This window comes from Manacus vitellinus, unplaced genomic scaffold (genome assembly GCF_001715985.3).
Source record: "Manacus vitellinus isolate BGI_N305 unplaced genomic scaffold, ASM171598v3 scaffold_2_pilon, whole genome shotgun sequence".
Classification (NCBI taxonomy): Eukaryota; Metazoa; Chordata; class Aves; order Passeriformes; family Pipridae; genus Manacus; species Manacus vitellinus.
Genome location: NW_021940208.1, coordinates 6,172,234 through 6,188,794, shown reverse-complemented (window position 1 = coordinate 6,188,794; position 16,561 = coordinate 6,172,234). Strand labels below are relative to the sequence as shown.

The 16,561-nt window shown below is 38.3% G+C and overlaps 1 protein-coding gene across 6 annotated transcripts in view; it reads right to left on the bottom strand.

Annotated features, from left to right (window-relative positions):
* Window positions 1-16,561, bottom strand: part of FAT3 (FAT atypical cadherin 3) — a 327,771-nt gene that overhangs the window by 88,670 nt on the left and 222,540 nt on the right. For all 6 annotated transcript variants that reach the window (XM_018071264.2, XM_018071265.2, XM_018071267.2 and 3 more), the window contains exons 5-7: window positions 8,533-8,847; window positions 6,420-6,630; window positions 5,935-6,003 (exon numbers count right to left, since the gene is read on the bottom strand). In XM_018071264.2, coding sequence (XP_017926753.2) covers window positions 5,935-6,003; window positions 6,420-6,630; window positions 8,533-8,847 — 595 coding nt within the window. The remainder of the gene's footprint in view (window positions 1-5,934; window positions 6,004-6,419; window positions 6,631-8,532; window positions 8,848-16,561) is intronic.

Sequence of the window (16,561 nt, the reverse complement as noted above, 5' to 3'; positions counted from 1 at the left end):
TTCATTTTACATTGAATCGTTTTCTATTAGACAAGGCAGAAAGTGCATCAAACACTGAGGCAGAGATGGATCAGAGAGCATCCTGCTGTGAGATTTGTGATTACAATCTATTTTGGAGTGAAACCCTGATTTATTCATGATTCGGTATGGTACATTTTAACACACCATGGTTAGATGAAAAACCACGCAGATGGCTGAACTTCTGGGAATAATGTCTGAGATACTGGGTCCTGCCTCTCATCTGCAGTATTAGAGGCAGTCTGGAAAAAGTTTGTACTGCTCCTCAGCTTTCATATACACTCAAAATAGGTCCTCAGATGTGTTAAGTCTACACAAGGCCTACTGTGAAGCACCCAGAGAAGCATCCATCACAATCATCTTTGAAAGATGTATGGGTGCTGGAGTTGCACGAAGAGACAGATAAAATTCTTGTGTAAAAACAAATAGGAATCTTATCTTAAAAACTCTTGCAGCTGGGAAATCGTAAAACCACTACCTTCCAAAGCTGCCCACGTTGAGGTTGAAGGGCTGAGTTCCTGGGAGGTAACAGCTGAGAAGGTGTTGGCTTTTGGAGTACTTGAAGTTGGTTTTTGAAAGCATGCTGCCATGTCTCTACCACTCTTTTGAAGTGAGCTCGACTGCAGTGCCATAAGCTCCCACAGTATCAATTTTACTACTGGCCATTTAACATTTTCTTTGATCACAATCTTTGGATGAAAGAGGGCTAAGGATGATGGCATTTTGTTCAGCTGCTCAATTTTATTAATGTGAATTTTTATTACTTATTCCATTTTCCAGAATATGGCACATGTTTTCCTTTTTATTGTCCACTAAACCTTGCTTTCAGATACAAAACATGTAGAAGTTGTCTTTGTTAATGTGCTTGCAATTGCATTAGGAAAGAAATATTTCAAATTAAGCTAATACATCAAGAGTTCCTCAGGCACTTTTGGAATATCAGTGATGAAGGCAAGATGATGGAACTGGCAAGTTTGCTAGACAGGATGTCCTGAGAAAGCATTTTAACACTGAATAACCACAGAGAGATGTGGATTGGCTGTTGTCTGTAATACCATTGCAGGCTAAAACGTAATGCTAATATATCTTCAATACAGATTAAAGGCTTTCCTTAAGATACTCTGATTAGACTGAAGTGATTAGAGTAGGGCTTCATGAAAATTCCACATTTACTTGCAATGCCATCTTTGGATGAAAAGACTTATCATGGTGGGATGATAAAAATTCATGCAGAAAGCACTTTTTCTCTCTAATTGACTGTTAAGATTCCCGAAGTCATCTAGCACAGACAGTTACGTCTACACTTTGGACACCTAAAGTTAAGTGAGATGATTTGCACCCTTACTTTCTTGATGTTGATCTCAATGCTCTTGCATAAGCCCTGGAAGCATTAAATTTTTAGAACTAGTAATTTTTTATGTTATCTGAAAGCATGTTATAGTTCATATAGGATTTTCCAATTCTAGCTGTTATCCGGACAGCTGTAGAAACAGTCCCTGGTACAAAAGATCTTATTAGCTGGCCCTCAACTATGGATTTTTAGAACAGCCCCAATTTTCAATTTAACAGATAGTATAGTACACTTAAGAAGATCTCTTAAAATCGAACCGAGATAGCTCTGAGCCAACAGACTATAGGTTGGGTTCTTGGTATAGAGATGGTTATATTTTTTGGCTGAGTCTGGAGTGTTTGTTCTTAGCTTATTTCTTGGCTTCATAGTCACTGTAAGCATATTTTTTTTTCTGACAAAAGTCCCGTGTGCTTTGGAAAGAATTAATTTTCCTTTTAATAAAAAAGATATCTAAAAATCCCCAAACCATTGTACCTTGCAAAACTAAAAAGAGAGGTGCAATGGACAGGCCGAGGAAAATGTCCTGACCTGTTAGAAGGGGTTTCTAAAGGTCAGCAGGAGAATTTGCCTAAGGCAAGATACAGTGCAAATCTTAAGTTCCCACAGAACGTGGGCTCTGCATCTCTGCCCTTTCGAATTTCAGTGCTGGGGGCTTTTAATTTTCAAACACATTCCTCTTATACTGTATTTTGCTGCAAGCAAATAGTTTTTTTGGTAGCACTTTTCCTAAATGTAGATTGTTTTGGGGAAGATGCTGAGCTTCCCTATATTTCTGTCAGCTGCTGATACGCAGTTTAAGATGGGATCATGCTTCTGTGAGAAATTATTTTCACCTCTGAGAAGAAAACTTGGAGGACTTGTGGGCAAATGAGTCCCATGTGAGGACTTTTTTCCATCTTTTCCAGTGGAATGATCCAGAAAAGTGGGATTGAATACACATCTCAGACATATTTGATGACTGTGGAGAATGACTTGTTCAGTCTTAGATGCAAAGATGGATCACACTGAACTCTGTAGGACATCCCCAAATCAAATACAAGCTAAAACCTGGCAAGAGTATTCCTTCATTGGTAGATAGCAAACAACATACATACTTCATGTTCAAACTTAATAGAGCCAGGATGTACTGAGATCCTCACACAAGTCTCATTTGGCCTACCAGGCCACAATGGACAAGTGGAAAGAAGAGAAATACAGGAGATGATTTAATTTAGAGAATAGTCTCCTAAACCACATTTTCTCAGGGCAGAGAAGATTCTTACTTGTCTTGTCCCAAAGTGAGCTAACAGCAAGAACAGTGATGATAAATTGGGCCAATTGCTACAATTCTCACATTGCTCAGAGCAGAGAATTAGAGCAAAAACACAGAAAACTAATTCACCCTGAAATCAGAGGTGAGTCTAAAGTACCTCTAGGATTTTCAGAAAAATCTGCAAAGCCAAAATTTTCATTTCTTTTGTTTTCAAAGATGATGCAATAAACTTAATAACTGTCTCAAGAAATAAAAATTCATCTACAGATTTTGTTAATCATAACAGTAAATATTAGTAATATGACATGCAAATATTATTCTTCTATGTACTATATCATGCTAAGAAGAAGAAAGCAATGCAGATTGAATTTTCAGATAAAACTATTGTAAAGAGAATCAAAGCCTTGAGTTTGCTGCTAAGAAGCTGAAAGCAAGGGCATAAAAAGCAGAAAAAAAAAGCAGAAAGGTATTTTAGATAGTTCCGGAGAAGATTATTCAAAGGAAGCTAGGGAGCTACATGTTTTTGACATTAATGAAAATTTGCAACACTGTGAATTAAATGGACAATTAACTAAAATTAATAGATATTGAAATTATTGCCATTTAAGCACCCTTGGTAAAAAGTTCTGATGTGCTTTCAAAGTTTGGCTGCCCTTACAAAGGCACAGGCTGGGGGAAGAAGGAAACATAGAGGGAGGACTGTTTGGAAAACCAGAGAGATGTTGTGCAACATGCTACTTAAGCAAAAACTAGCACCATGCAGCTTAGCTCCAGTGTCAAAGTAGTCATCACACCGTTCCCACCACTAACAAAGGGAAAGGCAGAAAAGGATCAATTTATGTGGGAGAAATAAAGGTCTCTGACTTATCTTGGAGTTCCCACTGAAAATTAGTTTCTCATAAATGACTGAATAAATTTAACACAACTGAAACAACCTATCTTTCTGGCTTTCACATTGCGGGATCTGCATGAACTGAGACTGGTGTTGAATGCAGTCTAAAAACAGAAAGCGGGTATGGCATCTCAACTATTCCCAATTAAACAAACAAAAAAACAGCTAAGCATCCTGTCCCTCTCTAGCCATAAAGGGAAGATGATCTCGCTGACTACAAGGCAGCTCTTGGAGCTGATTAACTCAAAACCAGTTACTTGAAGTGTATATAATTTAGGTGCAAAGTTGGGCAGACAGAATACTATATAGCCAAACTTCATCTGCCCTCCATCCTCTTTTTTTTTTTAGGTGGGATAAAGTGCACGTTATGCATTAAAAAAAGAGATCCTCTGGAATTCCAATGTCCATTGAGTTTGAAAAGGTCATAAAGATAAAGGTCAAGCTGCAAACTCTATATTAAACCGTGCCTCTACAAAAGCCTTCAGGGTTTTTGTTGACATTACTGTGAACTATGCACGGAGGTTCTGAATCACAAAATACCAGATGGAGCAGGATCAGGTCTAGATTTTACAGCAGCACAGAAACCATCTCTTGCATCAGCAGTCCCATACAGCTTTCCATACATGACAATTAAATTCTACTAATATCCCATGTCTTTCATTGGGCTTTTCAGAACTAGATCGCAATGTTCCCCAAAAAGGAAAGTGTCAACATTTTTTTTCCCCACATGTTGATACTGAGGAACAATGAGAAAAAGTGGTTTTTGATACTGACACTAAATAATGGCAGCAAAGATAATCTAAATACACAATGTTCTTTTCTGTGAAACTCTCAGGGTAAGTTTTGTCTTTGCACCTTGTATGCCAAGTGTCTGGAACAACAAGGTCTTCTGCATGCCCAGGATTGTTGGCTATTCCTATTAAATGACAAACTAAAGGTTTAAATTTTATAATGCTCTCCCTATAATCCCTGTTTGTTAGGTAAAAGTGAAATATTATTATTATAAGGTGTTGCTTGATTGCAAGTGATTCTAATGATGTAAAAGAATGCAGTGGTAGAGCAGGGGCATCTCTAAGGGCTTAACAGATACAGCATTTTAATGAGAGTTGATGAAGTTGCCATGGAAAGGACCAAAAGGAGTCCACCAAAAGGTTCAAACACAAAAAAAGGTGTCAATAACATCAAAAAAGATGTATTTCTCCTGGGACAAAAATTAAGGTCAGTGAGAAGGGAATGGAAATGTAAACATCAGCTAACAGACTGCATGTAGGATACTGAAGCAACCGAGGGAATGGAAGGAAAACTATAGGAAACATATGCTGTCTTTCCCCAGGGACTAGCAGGAACCCTAGAACATGATGATAATAGCTTTGAGTTTAATTTTAATACAGTTGGCACATCAGAAATCATGCTACAAATTCGAAGAGGAAATGTCGCTGTTTCTGTCTTTCATCTGCACAAATTGGCAATAAAGGGTGGATGAAAACAACTCTGAAAGACCCTTTCTCTTGTGGTCCCTGTCCTTCCTGTTGGCTAAACCCATTTGCAAATAGCTCTGCTGAAATGAGAGCCAGGCTCAATCCCTGTAAATAAAGACTGCTGATGCACACTTTCCGCTAAGTCTGTGGGAGAAGCTTTTTGTTTCTCTAATCTTTCATATAGTATTTGCTTTATAACCCTTCATTTAAATAACACCACTTTGTGCAACAGGCGCTCTTTTACATCCAAGGGTATATGAACATTACATACAAGCATCTGCAAATATTAAGAAGCAAAATAATTTAGCAAGGGAAATTCTCACTTTGGAGATGTTAAATGAGTTACTTTAAATGACATAACCAAATCAGCAGCAGAAGTGGGAAAGAAATGCTTAGGAACACTGACTCACATTTCTCTACTGCAACCAACCGAGACCCTTTACTCCCTGTCATTTTAGCAGCTAGTGGCATTTCCCTGTGATTTTAAGACTTCTATGGTTTCTCCTCCATTTTGCTAAGGATATTTATCCCTCCCTATTTTTATAAGGAATTTGATGTAAGGCAATTTTGTGGTTGAAATCTCACATCAAAACACATTTCTCTGTTTCAGCTTGCATTCAAGACAAACTTTTGGTGGCTCCATTTGTAACCCATATGTTGAGGCATTCCATTCTGTTTCACAGTTAAATGGATGGCACTGGACTGTGAAAAGTTTGAATTAATTATTTGTGATAAACTGTGGAAAATCCGTGAATAAAATAATAATTGGACACAAATATGGTAAAAGCTGTCATAGAAAGAAATGCAGCACAACCATGTGTCGCATCACATCCTGTCACAGGCACTTATGAAAGATGTAATATAAATTGTCTCAAAAAACTTGCAAAAATAAAAGGCAGCCTGGATAGCTGTATTTTACCAAATGTGTTTGCACTAAGGGTACCTTCTGTTGAACAGTTCTGCCCACAAGCTGTCTGTAGAATATAGAACATCTCTCGAGCATGCTTGCCACCTTGAAGCAGGGCAGTCGGAAGCAGAAAAAAAAGAACAGAATGCAGAAAAAAAGGTGAAGAAAGAGAGAAATGAGGGACAGCAAGTCTAAGTACCATAAATACATTTAGAAATGAGATTAGCAAAGTATGACAATAGAATTTAAATGACAGACAACATTAAGATTGCAGTAAATAACATAGTATGAAAAAAAACAATTCAGCCATACAGCGCTCTTTTTTCAGCTTAGCTAAGGAGTCATAACAAAAGCAGGAATATTATTATTATTGTTATCATTATATTAAAATAGCATTTTCATTTCACCATTACAAAAGTGGCTTTAATTTGGGGGGACCATTTCATGGTTAGTTTTGTTGCTCTCAAAACCACATGTCCATATGCTTTACTTCTGAGGCATCCTCCTCGCACCCAACTTACCGACAATATCAAACCAGAGAGGGATGTTAGATGGCTGCACAGAGACCACCCCGACAATCTCTGTCACTTTATCGCTTTCCATGATGGTGAAGTTGTAAAAGGGTTCATCAAAAGTCAGGGGCATGGGTGAGGGCGCAGGTTTTTTTATCCACTCAATATGGAGACGTGCAGTTGAAGATTTTTGGGGCCGGCCATTGTCCACTGCTTTTATCTGGCAGGTACAAAGAAAAGAGGGCTCAGGCTGAGCATCCCAGCTTGGCAGTTCAGACCTAATTTTATTGCATGACGATAACTTCTTGGAAAATGGCCTTTGTAATCCTATATGTAAAATCCCATGAAAAAAGGAGGAAGATAAGCACTCATTTCTCTAGTCTTACTTTTTTTTTTTTTTTTTGCATTATGCTTTAACTGAAACAAATGCTTTTAAACAGAAATGTTTTGTTTTAAAAATGCTGGTGTATGGCCTCTTGGAGATGCAATTCAAGCACTTCCCACACAGCTCCTCCTCTCCAGAACCAGTTTCCCTCTCCAATTTCATCTTACACCCAGCTCCTTCTTGCATCAAAGCTGGAAGCTTTATAATGACCCTTTGTGAGACCACGCATTTGCAAAACATGCTCACCCAGAGCATGTTTGATTGCTTTTAAATGGCATCTGTGTTGCAGATAAGACTGGTATTCCTTATATTGCTTTCCTCAGGATCTTTAATTGAGTTAAATAAGTTTCAGGTCATTTCCCCCATCCTCCATAACAAATCTAATTTAAAATATTGCCATATTTTATTTTATATTATTTCTCCTCTCTGTCATGTTCATTAGGAGTTGTTCTGCTTGGTGCTAATTCTTTTTATTATAAAGTCCTCTAGAAAGATGAATAGACTTGATATTTGCATGGCATGCTTTATGGATTTAGCACAGCAAAGACAAGATGAGCAGCAACAAACACTGGGCTTAAGAGAAGGGTGAATGCAGGTTACAAAATGGGTGCTTAGGAGGATAACATCAATATTAATCAAAGGGATTTTCTTTTAAAACTAAAGGAAATGTTTCTGGCTATATAGGACCACTGGTGTAAATATGCTGTTACTATACCTGTTAAAAATGAGAAACAATTTTTTTTTTCTGAAATACTTCACCCTGTGTCTTCCTCTCCTAACACTCAACACCCTGCTCCATTCTAGGCAGGCAGGTCCTTAGGAAAAAGATGCTGAGGGTGTGATGAGCAGTTTCAATGTAGAAAATCTTCACTTGTTGCATTATAATAAGGGTCAGATCTCAGATATGACTTCAAGCTCTCCAGAGGGAAAAGTACTCACTCACACGAAGGCTATTCTACTCTGATACTAAGTATTTCTCAATATTTTGTTATTTATTCATTTTCCTACCACAGTTTCCAACATTATGAAGATATTTCAACAGAGACCTGCTACTGTAAGAGACATCACTTCCTTTACAATGGGTCAGACCATGGACCTCTGACAATTTTTTCCAACTCCTTAACTACAACTTACTGGCTTATTTCTGTAGATGAAGAGTGCTCATTCCAGTCTTATATTGCTTTATATCAACCCCACCATATTGTATTCTCCCTTTCTTTGACTTTGACTACATAGTTTAGTTCTGAAAGAACTTTGATGAAGATGTCTTTTAACTGAAATTGCTGCCACACTTAAACTCTTTAATATGTTGAGTACACAGAGTACACAGTACTCCTCCTCTCTTGAGTGAAGCCACCTAACTGGGACAGTACAACTGTGTCCACAAAAAAAGTTAACACCCATTCAAAGCTGTATCTGCCCAGTCCAACATGATACAACTTTGCAAGCAGACAAGTGCTTGGTCTTTATTTCTATGTATTCAAGGAAATGGCTTATGTCAACAAGTTGTCTTAATACTCTGAGAGTAGTTCACTATCTGCAATAGTATGAATGATCTCAGACTCAATTTTTTCACAGTAGTTGTATATGAATACTAGATTTCTTAATACAGTCAGATCTTACATATAGGTCATACAGTAAAAACAGTCATAGATCACTCTTTATACAAGAGGGTCTATTTCTAAAAAAAAAAGCCAGTCAAATCATGGGTTTGTATGTCAATGAAAAAGCACTTACTGTTAAGATGTCATAACTCCCTGCTGTGAACTGCTTTCTGGAAGAAACCATCCCTGTTTTGGGATCAATAAAAAACTTCCCATCATCATTTCCATCCACAATGCTGTATGAGATTTCTGCATTAGGGCCTTCGTCTTTGTCAAAAGCAAAAGCTCTGTAGATTGGCTCCCCTCTTTTCTTACGGTCCCGCTCTGGCAGCTTAATCTGATAGACTTTCTCTGGAAACTGTGGTTTGTTATCATTCTCATCCAGAACCTGGACCACCACCCAAACGGAGGACTGCTTGGGAGATGTGCCCCCATCTGAGACGGTTACCTGAAAAACAGCATTAGAGGTTATTCTGAATAGCTTACAACAGGACTTCATAAACTGGAAAAAAACCATAAACCATAAGGAAATGTTGCCCTCCCCAAATCTAACCTGCACTGCAGTTTACAAAATCTTCTGTGTACATGAGACATGCTCACTATAAATGTGCTAAGTACTTAATTCAAATTTGTTCACAATAGCAAATCCAGGAATCCAGAAAATTTCTTACTTTTGACATGAACCTGGAATGGGGAACCTGCACTCCAGGAAGCTATTCTCAAAACATGTATCTCAAATTCTGCAAGTTTATCTCAGAAGGGAGAACTGGAATTAACCCATTAAGCAGGATGCCTGCTTTTTTTGCAAACATATTTTAAAGTTTCTTCAGTCATGGAAAGAATTTGAAAGATGTATTTTTTCTTAAATCCTAAAAGAACCATTGTCACTTTTTTTTTCCATTAATTATTTGGAATTTCTTAAACAACAAAAGAATTGCTGTCAGTTCTTTTCATTCATTATCTGAGATGTGACAGCTCATTAATTCCAAACCTGCTTTATATGATTGTAAGGAGTACAGAGAGGCAGGAAACAAAAAAAATTCTGCTGCATTTTGTAAAGAGTGCACTGTGCTGCCAGAAACATGTAAGAAATAAAATCTTTGAGATGAAAGTTAATTAGCAATTTAGCTGCAACTTAAACAGAATTACTAATAATTTTCAATCTGAAACACCATGAAAATGAAATGATTCAAGATCAACAAGTCCTCAAGAGATTTAATAATATGCCTTCAAAATGAAATCAATATGTTTCAAACTTCTCTCTCAATATTTCGATTGCATTTTTTAATGAGAAAGAAATAAGGCAGGAACTTATTTCTGTTTGCATGAAAGAAGTTCAAATTTCATTTTCAGTTGCATATGCTAACATGTCGAATCCCACAGTAACAATTTTTGATGATAGTGAGCCAAGATATTACATACCCTTCCCTGCTCATACTGATCATCACACATTGACTGGTTTGCTGGTTAACTTCTTCATGTTTTACTTTTCCTTAAAAATTTCTGCGTTCCCTTGAAAATCTAATAGTCCTGATATCCAATCCTTAGGCAAAGCAAATTTTTCTGGCAATAATGTCCTTTGGCATTGTCCCATCCTTGTGTAAAGAAGTCTAAACTTAGGGTTATCCTGATATAACACTGAAATCAGCAGAAAACTCATATTTTCTCTAAGAAAGGTAAAAGACATTTTCCATTTCCTGTATTTAACTCTACTGAACAGCATTTATAATGTTGAAAGGCTGCACACATGGCTGTGAATCTGCCTTTCCAGTCGGTGAGAGCCACACCACCAGGAACTTTAGTCTTTTCACTTCACCACTACGGGAGAATGTCAGTACTCCTGCAGCAAACAAAAAGCCAGTTCTGCCAGTTCTCCTATTAAAAGCTTTCAGCAATAAATAACTTTTGTCCCACTATGAGGTTGATCCTGTCTATTTCTGTTCTACTCTGGTGCAACTGGTCAAGCTCTTGGCCAGAGCACAGGTTAACAAAGAAAAACCTTTTTTGGGATTTCTCCACAGATAAAATAATCAATGATGCCAAGCGGTACAGTCTGTACTGCATAGAAACAATCAGAGACACACTAATCCAAAATCAAAAAATGCCAACAAAATGCTTTTTTAAGGGGATAATGTTCTTGCATTGAAAAACATTGGCAAGAGTCTGGAAACTCTTGTTCTCTGAACAGATCATACAGCATTTTTTAAAAAAAAGGCATTTTCTTCAACATGCTATCAGTAATCTACAAAAAAGGTGTGTGTGAGAGCGATAAGGAGTTTACAACTAATAACGATAATAAAATCTCTGAAAACCAAGTGGTATAAACAGTCAAGCAACTATGATGAAAAAAACCTACTTAACTCAAGAGACTGCTCAAGAAGTGAACCATCCTCCTGTCTTACCAATACTGTCTCACAGTTTGTTAGGTTACTGCCAAAATCTTCACTAATATGGCATTGTGGCAGTAAATACATGTGTGCATTTGTATGCTTTTATAAACCCAAATTTGAGGGAAAACTATCCAATAACAGAAAAGTTGCACTGAAAATATTTCCTGACATCTAAAAGAAAATAGTAATGGCTATAAACAAAATGTCAGTTAAGTATAAAAATTAACATAGAAGGCCTGAAGTTAGTCAATTCTACTCAGGATAAAACTTAGCATCCCTAGAGAGGAAAATGTTAGGTACCAACTAAGCCTTTTTCCTCTGGGTAACACTCAAAACTTTTTAAAATGACAGGATGCAGCTCGACTCAAAAAGCTCTGAGTGGCAGACACAGGAGTTGAAGTTAGCTCTTTGCAGATATGTAAATTAATTAATTAAGCCTTCCTCACACCAGTCATGTGATTATTTCCCTAACTGTAAATCTGCACCCCAGTAGACCCCTCTTCTCTGCTCCAGTTAGCCTGATTCCAGCCTGGCTATTCAGGTTCAAGCCATAAATAAGGTAAATAAACTGCAAAAATTTCCTCTACCCTGCAAAATAAAAACACTATGACAACAGATGAAAACAAACCAACAAGTTGCTGCCAGTTCAAAAATTGTTCCCAGACAAAAATGGGGAGGACCAGAAGGATTGTTCAGCACATCACTCTGCAAATACCATTTCCATTAGGACACAGTATCACACCAGCATTTAGAGGCCTCTTGAACCAAGTCAATTTTGATTCAAACATTACCATAGTTTCCAGCAAACCCCTTAAACAGCTGAAAATTACAGTGAAAAGTAAGCAGGGAGAGAAGGGAGGTAGGTATGTTCATAGGACCGAGATACAAAAGCTAATTCACAGCTGGTATCTCTGGAAATGTGAAAGGCAGATGTGCAAGACACAGAAGAGCTTGCAGGAGAGAAACTGTAATTTATGGGCAGTGAGGCTGTTTTGTTTAGAAACCTGCAGATAGCACGACAGGGAAAAAAACAGAAAAAGGTGAATGTCAGACTGTCTCAATATATGCTTGTCAAGATGTGCCATCAAAAACCAAACAAGAGGTGAATCTCATAGTAATCAAGATGAGAAAACGGTAAGGATCAAAATTATGGCTTTTCCAGAGGAGATGAAGAATGGCTGCTTAGTCAGCATGTGCCTTCCTAAATGCTGAACAACTTCAGACTATGTGTCGAGTCTGGTACCCAGATACAACTGCTGCAGACAAGCAGCTTCTTGACCATATGCAAGCTGAGATGGATCGGCCAGCTACTGTCCCCTCTGCCCTTCTGGTTAATATTGCTTCTCATGCTGTGTCAAGACAGTCTAAACAGAGGATACGACCTCCCAAAGCTGGTATATGGCCACAAAAAAGCTGCATTTGGAATCTCTGACCAATCATACAAAGAGTTGATCCATTCAGCAAGGGTGGAATGTCTTAAAAGGCATGTGATGACATATTTAATAAGGTCTGAATGCAAGAGACAACAAGAATAATATGATCTTTCATACCACTTTCATGGGGAAATCCTAAGCCTCACTGCTCTTTTCCTACAACCTACAGATAGTTTCACTACAGTTTTCTTCAGAAAATGAGCACTTTCTGTCAGGAATTTACATTTACCCATTGACTTTACTGAAATACATCAACCAATAGGTATACATCAACCAACATATAGGTATTGGTTATGTGGAAATTTCTTTAATAGAGTAAGAACATTTACACATCCCTTACAATGTTTCCTTCAGCTGGATGGACCAGGACAAGGCCTCCTCAAATTTCCTCTACTTACCTCAGACATGCATTTTTTGAGAAAAACACACAAAAATATCTCCTTCTGCAGAGTACAACAAATTCAATGTAATAGCAGAATTTTCGAAATCCAAGTAAAACAATTTCCACTTCTTCTGCAGGACCTACTTCAATAGTTTTGGTCTACAGACATTACCACACCCTTTCCTACAGAATCATAGAATCTGCTGACTTGGAAGGGACTCACAAGGATCATCGAATTCAACTCTTAGCCCTGCATAGGACCATCCCCAAGAGTCACACCATGTGCCTGAGAGTCTCTCCACCTCTTAAACTGTCAGGTTTGGTGCTGTGACCACTTCCCTGGGGAGCCTGTTCCAGTGCCCAACCACCCTCTGGGTGAAAAACCTTTTTCTAATATCCAGCCTAAACCTCCCCTGACACAACTTCAGGCTATTCCCTCGGGTTCTGCCACTGGTCACCACAGAGAAGAGATCAGTGCCTGCCCCTCCTCTTCCCCTCATGAGGAAGTTGTAGACTGCAATGAGGTGCCCCCTCAGTCTCCTCTTCTCTGTTCCCCAGGACATGGTTGGCCCTCCTGGCTGCCAGGGCACTGCTGACTCATATTCAACTTGCCATCAACCCCCCCTGGTCCCTTTCCGTGGCACTGCTTTCCAGCATCTCATTGCCCAGTCTGTACGTACATCCAGGGTTGCCCCATCCCAGGTGAAGAATCAGGCACCTTCCCTTGCTGAAGTTCCTACGGATGGTGATTGCCCAGTCCTCTAACTTCTCAGGTCTCTCTGCAGGGCCTCCCGGCCTTCGAGGGAGTCAACAGCTCCTTCCAGTTTTGTGTCATCTGCAAACTTGCTCAGTATCCCTTCCAGTCCTGCATCCAAGTCATATAGGAAGATGTTGAAGAGCACAGGGCCTCAGATGGAGCCCTGTGGAACCCCACTAGTGACAGATAGCCAGTCTGATGTCACACCATTCACTATCACCCTCTGTGCTCGACCTTTGAGCCAACTGCTCACCCACCACAAGATGTGTTTATCCAGCTGTGTGTTGGACATTTTGTCCAGGAGGATCCTGAGCGAGACAGTATCAGAAGCTTTACTGAAATCCAAAACGATTACATCAACTCTCTTCCCTTGATCAGCTAGGTGGGTTACCTTGTCATAAAAGGAAACCAGGTTTGATAAGCAGGACTTTCCTCTCATGAAGCCATGCTGGCTGTGGCCAATGACTGTGTTGTCTTTCAGGTGTTTTTCAATACCTCTCAGAATAATCTTCTCTATTCTACAGGACTGAGAGATATTCATATTTATGTTCAAATCTACAGGTAAACTACAATGAGATTTCCATAGCAGTGGACCTTCTCTGTGGAAACACAGGTCAATACTGACTGTTAACATACAACAGCTGGAATGTTAGATATGAGAATTTCTTTTTATGACCATGGAGAAGGCATGGAGGAGACATCTACTGCGAAAGTATTGGCTAAAACACAGCATCAGTCTAGCAGACCTCAACGATGATGACAAAAGTAATTTTCCCTTGAGACAGTAATTTCTCCCATGAATTGAACTGTGACACTTAATTGCAGAAGGTGTAGTTCTTAAATCTTTTCAGAATACAAATACAACTGTTGGGACCATACTCTTGAATTAGAAGTACTATATTGAGTCTCATTAACAAAAGCTCATGACTTCCAAGATAATTAACTCAGCTGGAGGGAGTAGCTAGCAGGGATCTTACTTCAACAAGTACAACAAGACAGTCAGCAGGTGTTTAATGTGAATTATCAAGCCTTAGAAGAACAAGAATCTTCTTCTACATCATTCTTTGGCAGGAGGAAGTACTCAGCCTACCCAATTTTTAAGTTATGAGGAACTGCCACATTAGTGTCATTAGCATTGCAAAACGCTGAAGATGTCATATTTGCCTGTTTATTTTTGTTTGTGTGATAACTGCTTAATGTAAAAAAAAAAAGTAAGCTGAGATGCTTGCACCTCATGAAAGGCGTGTGCATAATGAGGTCTTCGGGTAAAAGTCTCTCCCTTTCCCCAACCAGAAATGCTAATTTTGCTTCAGAAAACCTTAGAAAAGAGAATCTAGTTGAGTTACTGAAGACAGAAAAATGATCAAAGTGATCTGGAGAGCTGAGGCATACCCCTGCTGTTATAGTGACTAATGGGTTTGTTTCTTCTGCCAACGCTAAAACGAGCTGCAATACTTATTGTAAGTCTCTGGAATTCAGCCCAAGTAAGAAAAATAAAATACTATAAGGAGAGCTTATCAAGGGATGCATAGAACTTTAAAGTCAAATGCACTGAATTACTACCTCTGCCTACTTCAGAGATAGACTAAATTTGTGGCTAAATTCTTACAAGAAAATATTTTTTCTGAAATGCACGCTGTTACTGAGCTACATGTCAGATTATTGCTACAAAGTGAAGGCAGTGTAGCTCAAAGATATATAGAACAGGCTTTTTCAGTTTTGTTTTTTTTTTTAGTTCAACACAATTACTGAGTTAGATGTAGTCAACTAGATGCCTTCTCTTTCTAAACCGTTATTTGGCAGCTGTGGAGAAGAAGTGGGCAGTGCTTATTTCACTTATCTAATAGACTGTGGTGCTGTCCCAAAAGATGTATTACTTAAACACTTCTTGTACAAAAGAGTTCTAATCATATCAATATGATCCATCTTTCCCTATTTCCTTTACAATGTGCTAATATGGGAACACTGTGTTTTCATACATTAAAAAAAAATAATACATTCACTCTGGCCATGTAGGAGAACTAAATAGTTTAGAGTACATTTTAAATAGAGATTATTACTGACATAAACACTCTGGATGTCTGATTAAGAATGTCAATGGCTTCCAGCCACATTCAAGCTAGAAAACGATGTATAATGGTCTGTTAAACCATTTGAGAATTAATGATGACATCAGGTAATTTCAGCACTGTATTGCCAAAAGACAGGAAAAAGGAAGGAAGGAAAGCTTTTTCATTTAGAGTTAAATACTCCCTGTAGTATTTACAAGCCTAAATATTGTAAGAGTGTACTGAAGAAAGCCTTAGAGCCTTCAAATCTTAACTTTTGTCAGACTCACAGTACTGAGATGAGTAGATGGTAATCAAAGGACTTGGCAGAGTGAAATATCAGAATGGGTGACTTAAAAGTCCAAAAATGCTACTACCACTTCTACTAAATTTATCCTATGTAATACTTCATTCTACAAGCTTTTTGAAAACAGACACAATAAAAAAGTGTCTCAAAAGAGACTTAATACTTATATTTTAGCTTTAGTAGCAATACAAATAAGGATCGAAGGATCTGTATAGCTCTTGACAGTGACTCTCGAAAAGAAAAATAGCAATTTTACACAGGCATTGCTTTTAAAGTTCATTACAGTTTGGAGATTCTGGCAACCTTTGTGCATTAGGTTTTATTTACAGTGTTCTTCAATCAATACATGCTAAGTGCAGAAACAGTCATTACTCCACTACATTCCCAGGACAACAGAGCAGCCTGTCGTGTTAAAGGAAACTCCTCCAGGAAATCTCAGAACATATCTTCCCCTTCTTTTCACTAAGTAAAAACTGTAGTCCTCAGGAATGTCAACCTCATTTAATTTACTTTTGACAAACTGTAGATTAAACTTTGTCTGGAAGTGACTCTAAGCCAGTCACTTTCCAGAAGTCCAAATGTGCCTCTTATTTCCACTGCTGGAATTAAATACAGAAAATTTTTACTGCCTAACTGTAGTGTGTAGTCACTTAAGATTCAGCAGAAATCATCTGGTAAGAAGAAGCTAGGAGTTTTCCTGACCTTCTAGGTGATAACACCATCATCAGAAGCGGTGCTTGAAACTGTGCGTATCATATCCCATGTTGAACAGTTCGCAAAGTTTGCAACTAGAAGTTGGAAAATTCGAGATGTTCATAGTAAAAATATAAATCTCAGTCTCCAAA